Source organism: Labeo rohita, chromosome 7 (genome assembly GCF_022985175.1).
Source record: "Labeo rohita strain BAU-BD-2019 chromosome 7, IGBB_LRoh.1.0, whole genome shotgun sequence".
Lineage (NCBI taxonomy): Eukaryota > Metazoa > Chordata > Actinopteri > Cypriniformes > Cyprinidae > Labeo > Labeo rohita.
This window is the reverse complement of record NC_066875.1, coordinates 23,676,184-23,683,854: the sequence shown is the minus strand read 5'-3', so window position 1 is coordinate 23,683,854 and position 7,671 is coordinate 23,676,184. Positions and strand designations below refer to the sequence as shown.

Genomic DNA, 7,671 nt, shown 5'->3' with positions numbered 1-7,671 from the left:
GAGTTTACAAGTTGGAATTACGAGTTCAGGAGCATGTGAGGGCTTTGGCTTTGATAGTGTTGCCATAGAAACTCATAATTCCAGATAGAGTAGAATGTCACGTGTTTTCATCTCGGAATTACAAGATGGCCTGAATGCAGCAAAAGTTCAGAATCCTTCAACTTCATGCAAATGAAGAGCGACTTTCGGGAGCAAATAGGAAAGACGGTAGAGCTCATGTGATCATTCTCCTCTCAGCTGTAGATAAACATACGCAATGAAAAAAAAGTAGGCTCTGCTTCTCTTTCATTTTTGTTTGTAGTCTTTTGCCTCCAAAATGTTTGTTTTTAGAGGCAAGAAACCTGATTCACTGTAAAGGCAACCAGTAGTGAGAACACCCACTAGCAACCTCATTGCCAGCCCCTGGCAACATGCAGCAACAAAAGCCGCTGCTAGTGTGAACGCAGCTTGTCTTTTATACTTCTTCTATATATATTAGTATGGGATATACCTGCATAGTGTTATCCTTCTCCACCGTATTCCTGGAAAAGCCTGCTGCGTTTTGAATTATGGGTGGCACTTCCGGTTTGAGGAACTTCTATTCCTAAAGACTGAAACAAATCATGTCAAAACATAAGGTTGCTCTAGAAATAAAGCTTACCTATCTGTCTGACTGAATGAGCTGTCAATTTTCCTTCATGTTTTATTTTTTAGACATATGAGAATAACGTAACACTTAGTATTTTAACGTGACATATAACAAGAAAATCTATGGCAAGAGCTTTTTTCAGTCGCTGCATTCTTTTCCTCATGATTATTTTCTGTTTTCCCTTTTGCTGTAATAATACGAAACATGACAATATTCTCCTGATTTAATTTACTATATATCCCATTAATAATTCCCTGGAATGCTTGATGAATCTCCAGTTTTTCTCCTCAAATTCTCACGTCTTTTTCAGAATCAGAATCAGAATCAGAAAGAGCTTTATTGCCAAGTGTGCTTACACACACAAGGAATTTGTCTTGGTGACAGAAGCTTCCAGTGCACAGACAGGATCACAAGTGACAAGACACAGATAACAAAATAAACAAGTGATCAGAATAAATATATGAAGAGACATAAACAATAGACAAATAAACAAGTGATTAGAATAAATATGTTAAAGACAATACACAATAGACAATATAATGTGAGTACAGATGTTCCATATACAAATTATACAAGGGAATTTAATCTATGAATGATATGTTAAAGCGATAGCATATCTATAATAAATATAGGTATGGACAGCGGTATTGCGCGTTTTATTGCACGGTGGGGGAAACATTTAATTGTTCATGAGGTAGATGGTCTGAGGGAAGAAGCTTTTTCTGTGTCTGGCTGTTTTGGTACTCCATGCTCTGTAGCGCCGACCGGATGGCAACAGTTCAAAGAGGAAGTGGGCTGGGTGTGAGGGGTCCAGAATGAATATTTTCACAGGTAAATAAAATTTATCATCTGTCAAAATGACAAAAAATCACATTGAAATAGTAACACGCAATGCTTAAATTAATGAACACTTTTGATTAAGGCAATGTATGTTACTACATAATGAAAGGAAAGGAAAGGAAAGGACGTGATGTGTGGCCAAGTATGGTGACCCATACTTGGAATTTGTGCTCTGCATTTAACCCATCCAAGTGCACACACACACACACCGTGAACACACACCCAGAGCAGTGGGCAGCCATATTGCTATCGCTGCGGCACCCGGGGAGCAGTTGGGGGTGCCTTGCTCAAGGGACTCACCTCAGTCGTAGTATTGAGGGTGGAGAGAGCGCTGGTTATTCACTCCCACCACCTTCAATCCACCTTCACAGCAAAACATTGTATGTGTATATAAAAAAGAAATTCAGATAAAAATGGAGTTTGGGCAAAGATGGGTTTTTCATTTTCTTTCGTTCTTTCTTTTGTGGGAAGGACGGCTGCTTCCTGTGAGGAAATATGTGAAAGCCAAGTGAAAATGATGAGCAGGAAGACCAAAAACTTCAGCCTATAATTATGTGCTGCTTCCAAAACCGTCATTCATGTGATATGCCTATGGTCCCCACTTCTTGCAATTAACATGAATTAGTGAGTATTTGTGAATGAGGTGAGCAGAGAGAGAGAGCGAGTGAGTGTATGATGATGTAAGTGGGTGGGGAGAGAACACATCTGTTACTGTTTGGCATAACACAAGCACCATGATTATGATTATCTATTTTGGTGAATTCAAGTAGGTTTTGTACCATCTTGTTATTGTCTGTATTCCCTTCATACCCAGATGTTTCTCAATGATGGTCAAACAGATGATTGACAGAAGGCAGGCATTTAAATGATTTTGGAGATCTTCATTTGGCATCAGTGCACTGCTGTCCATATTGTTCGTTTCAGTTTCTTTTGTGTGCCATCTCTCAGCACATCTGTACACAGAAATCTCTTTCACGTTCACGCTCTCATAAAGTCTCTCATTACTCTGTCACTGAAAGACCACAGGGTGTTCTACAGATATGCTTTTGTGCTGTCGAAGACAACAATAATGGAACTACAGACCCAGAAAGGAATATGACAAGTCACAATGTCCCAGTTCTGCAAATAAGACGCTCACTCACAAAAGCTTAAATGCTCCCTATTTCTGCGGTGGTCAGTCGGTTCATTCACCACAGACCGTATTTACTTTGTCTTTGCCTGCTATTCTCTGACCTGTAATATGATTTCATAGGAGGATGTCAGATAGGACACGGACAGAATGATTACTCTCTATTCAGAGACACACTGATAAAAACTATTTTCTTAGAAGGGCATTATTTTAATACAAAAGCTAAATGCTTTTATTGCACATGAAATTATTACATAAAAGCCCACGGTTCTCTACAGGAGAACCACAGCTGTGTATTTTACATGCAGTTGCTCATTAGTCCTGGCGTGGCTTTCAAGTCTCTTTAGTAGATTCTCAAGAGATGTGACATTTAAATCTCCATGAGTTTATTTGACCTTCCTGGGTATTTATTTTAATTCTTTGCAGCTCATTTCAGGCACAGTGTTTTTAATTATGACAAAACTCAACCTGTCAAACATCACATTTCGGGTTTAGTGGTCCACTGAGACAGTGAGAATTAAATGTCACCTGCTATTTCAGATTCCTTCAGGCAAGGTATGGCAGGATAATCTTCTGCTGTTTACTCTGCTATTGTATTTATTTGAGGTAAGATGCATTCTGTGTTTTTGTCTGGGGATCATCTTAAAGGGGTCATCGGATGCCCATTTTCCACAAGTTGATATGATTCTTTAGGATCTTAATGAAAAGTCTATAATATACTTTGGTTAAAAATTCTCAATGGTTGTGTAAAACACCCTTTTTACCTCGCCAAAATCAGCTCTGCAAAAATCATCCTGTTCTGGTCGAGGTTGCTTTAAATGTTAATGAGCTCTGCTCGCCCCGCCCCTCTCTTCTCTCTGTGGAGTGACGAGCCTGTTTACTTTAGCCGCATTTAGCCACTAAACTTGCTAACTAGCACGTTATTAGGAAAGGTGATTGCAGAGATTCATTAAAAAACCCTTATACTCACTTCTGCTGTAGGTGAAGCTGGATCACGAATGATTTGCGCAAACATAGACGCATTTATGTAGATCGGGAGGCGCATTCCCTTCACAAACAAACGTAATCCACTGCATCTTCAGCGGCTCAGATGTCTGAGCACTGCATGGATTTGTATCATTATAGGGTAGATTTATACATACACTGCCAACACACATTAATGTCCAAACAACATGAAAAAGTGAACTTTGCATCCGATGACCCCTTTAAGGATGCAGTGCCACATCAAGGGGCTTAAACAGCATCAGCACATTCAATAGCCTAATCTGGTTCTTGATGGTCCTAGAGTAGGTGATTGTAGAGCAATTTTAGCCATTTTTTCAGATGGTCAGGTGAGGTGACATTAAACAGCTAAACCAACAAACCAGATTAAGCTGGTTTAAGCAGCACACGTGTGATTTGAAATCACATTATGTGAAACTGATTTTTGAGCAAGTTAAATGAGGCATGTAGTGGGAGGTGGTGATACAGCAAACTGGGCTGTTATCACAGACATGCAGAACATCGATGACAGCACAAGAGCTGGGCGTTTGACACTCTTAAGTAATCCTGGATGAACGCTTCTAACGCAGTCATCGACATCAGACCGAGCAGCGTTAAATAAGCAGCCAATGAACGCTCTGTTCCCCGTCGGTATAAAAACCTGTGATCGGCTGCGCCGCTCGCTGAACTGTGAATGAGCAGCTCACAGTCAGTGACGGGAAGCGCGGATGGCTCGGCAGCTTTTACGCGCTGACTGTCATGCATAATTGCTTGTTGACGGAGGAAAGCGGCGCCAACACCATGCAAACCTCTCTACTGTCAGCGGCACACTCTCCCGGGATACCTACAGCTGTTTCATACATGTGGAAATCAGGACACCCGCAGTCGCCCAACTGGACCGGGCTGGAGAGAGACAACGCGACGAGTCTCGGCGACTTGGACACGTTTGAGAACCGGCGCGCACAGTATGGCCAGTTTTCTCCGTCCACCTCAATATTCCTCACTGTGCTTATGACGCTGCTGGTGTTCGCCACAGTTCTTGGAAACGCGCTTGTCATTTTAGCCTTTGTGGTTGAGAAAAGTTTACGCACACAAGGCAACTTTTTCTTTTTAAATTTGGCCATAGCGGACTTTCTTGTCGGTGAGTGATAACGATGACTTTTTGTATTTCAGCTTTGCTGTTGGTGTCCTTTAAGTGCGTGTGTGTTTGAATGGATTTTCAGGCGGGTTTTGCATCCCCGTGTATATTCCCTATGTCCTGACGGGCGAATGGAGACTGGGCAGAGGTCTGTGTAAACTGTGGCTGGTCGTGGATTATATGCTGTGCACCGCTTCAGTCTTCAACATCGTGCTCATCAGTTTTGACAGGTTCCAGTCCGTTACTAAAGCGGTGAGTGCTGCGCAAACACACACAGGGACTGTGCTTGCAAAACAATGACTTTTTTAAAAAGCTCCCAATTTGCCCAAAACTGTGTTGGAGAATGCCAATCCAAACTAACGAATCTGAACCATCAGTGACCACTGAGAGAAACTGCAACAAAATAAATGTACTTTAATTACCTCAGTGTTTACATAGATGAGCACAGAATAATAGCACAGAGATGAGTACTTACGCGGATAGTTTATCGAAAATTTAAAATTCTATTATTCACACTTAACGTTCTCTATCTCGTTCCAAATTGTTTGTGTGGAACACAAAACATATTTATGTGTTTACGGTTTTTTTTTGTGTGTGTTTTGTTTTGTTTTTGTCCATATACTTAAAACCAAATCAAATTTAGACCTCAGCGTTTTTCAAAACATCTGTTTTGCAGAAGAAAAAAAGAGAGTTAAAGGTTCGGAACGATGACAGATTTTTCATTTTTATGTGAACTAATCGTCAGTGTTTTCAAAGTAGGCTACAGTATATCGATTATATTTTATTGGTCCATGAAACACTTTTTATGCGGAAAATCTGTTTTTGAGCATAGGTGAATCCGATTAACAAATATAGATTAGTATACTTAGACTACAACGTTAGAATATTGCTAGAAATGCCTAATGATACGTTTTAATATCTAAAACAAAATGAAATTGAGAAACGTCAAATTTGTATATGGTTTCCACATAAAAAAAACGAATATAAACCGTTTCACTCAGTAGTCAGCTGGTCACATGCAGATGAAGAGTAATGTTTTGATACATCACCATATGTACTTAATAATTTGGACAGACAAAATGAGTGGAGACCTACAAATGCCATGCACACTTTCACATTTAACAATCATCTGTCAACATTTATTTGCATCCTATTATGCAGCAGCACACAAAAGCGTGAACCCCCTTGCTACTGCCTCAGGGATAAATGCATCGTGACGTCCATTTAATCATAATATTTTATTATTTCAGCTGACAACCAGGGAAAAGTTGACATTTTATCATCTATCTATCTATCTATCTATCTATCTATCTATCTATCTCTAAGCCTAAATGAAATGCATATTAAATCAATTATGAATCTGTGTTCCAGGTGAGTTACCGTTGCCAGAAGGGCATAACTAGAGAGGCTGTTTTGAAGATGCTCTGCGTGTGGCTGGCGGCGTTCCTTCTCTATGGTCCAGCTATTATCAGCTGGGAACACATCGCAGGAGGAAGCGTGGTGCCAGACGGAGAGTGCTATGCCGAATTTTACTTCAACTGGTATTTTCTGATGACTGCCTCCACTGTCGAGTTCTTCACACCTTTCATAAGCGTCACTTACTTCAACCTCAGCATTTACATCAACATCCGCAACAGATGCGCAGTGAGGGAAGAACAGCCGACTTATATTCGGCTCAGGAGTTTCAAGATGAGGCCGGTTGGAACTGGCGACGTGCAGCGTGTGTTTTTTGTGAGGCCTGTGGAGGAACGGGAGGTCGACTTATCCTCAAGGTCACGATGCTGCCGGTTACCTTCGACTGCAAAGGTGTCTGCGGCAGAGTTTGCCACTGCCAGACAGACTAAACGGAGAGACAGCACAATTGCAGACTTGCCTCCTCTGCAGGTCGGAGACAGGATCATGACATCCAGTGAGGCGCAGTTTCATTACGTGGATCATTCGGGTGGATCACACAGACACCGTCCTGATATGGTTGCCAGTCTGGCCAGCCGCTTCCGCTTGTCTAGAGATAAAAAGGTGGCGAAGTCTTTAGCTGTGATAGTTTGTGTTTTCGGACTCTGTTGGGCACCCTACACTCTGCTGATGATCATTCGGGCAGCATGTCACGGTCAGTGCGTCCAGCACTACCTTTATGAGATCTCGTTCTGGCTGCTGTGGATAAACTCATCCATCAATCCCATCCTGTATCCTCTGTGCCACAGCAGCTTCAAAAGAGCCTTCAGCAAATTACTGTGTCCGAGCAAAACAAAAATTCAACCTCAAAACATGGACCAGAAGTATTAAATTTATGAGGATGACCATATTTCCAAATAGGGCTTTTCTTTTTTTTAACGTGCTTGTATCTAGCAGTACATTTTCTTTGTGTACGTTGTGAGCGAGTAGACAGAGATCTTTCATCTACTTATTCAAACTCACATTTTTGTATGAAATGATGGCATAGCTATATTTCTTCCAAATTCAATGATGAATTATGGATCTGTTTCATAAATTATGTATACATGACTGAAAGTGTCTAGCACAGTGCCATGTTTGGCTTTGTAAGTTTTTTTAAATCACGTCAAAATAAACTACTTGTGAAGTGACGATCATAATGGACTGTTATACCTCTCGAACCATGGTTTGCAATGAGAACAATTGAGATGATATTTCAAACCATGCTGTTCGTGATAATTGTATACTGATTCTTCTTGACAGATGTACAGGGATTGCTGGCGAAGCCTGTAGTTCCCCTAGCAACTGCGGGACAGACTAAATACAGAGAAACATGACTCATTTCTTATAATCATATCAAGATAACCAATTTATACTGGATTATTTCAGGGTTTATAGCAAAGTCTGAACACTTGTCTCTAATCAACGGTAATAAGACATACAATACATTGAGATTCTGTTCAAACAAAGAGATACAGAACAATAAGTCGGAAAATCAACAGACAAATACTCAGTGTTTGCATG

At 40.8% G+C, this 7,671-nt stretch overlaps 1 protein-coding gene across 1 annotated transcript; it reads left to right on the top strand.

The window, feature by feature from the left end:
* Positions 1-4,092: 4,092 nt before the first annotated feature.
* On the top strand, positions 4,093-7,259 carry hrh3 (histamine receptor H3). The gene is made up of 3 exons (XM_051114581.1): positions 4,093-4,719; positions 4,802-4,968; positions 6,088-7,259. Exons 1-3 carry the CDS (start codon positions 4,338-4,340, stop codon positions 6,997-6,999), a joined length of 1,461 nt encoding a protein of 486 aa, XP_050970538.1. The 5' UTR covers positions 4,093-4,337; the 3' UTR covers positions 7,000-7,259.
* Positions 7,260-7,671: the final 412 nt, after the last annotated feature.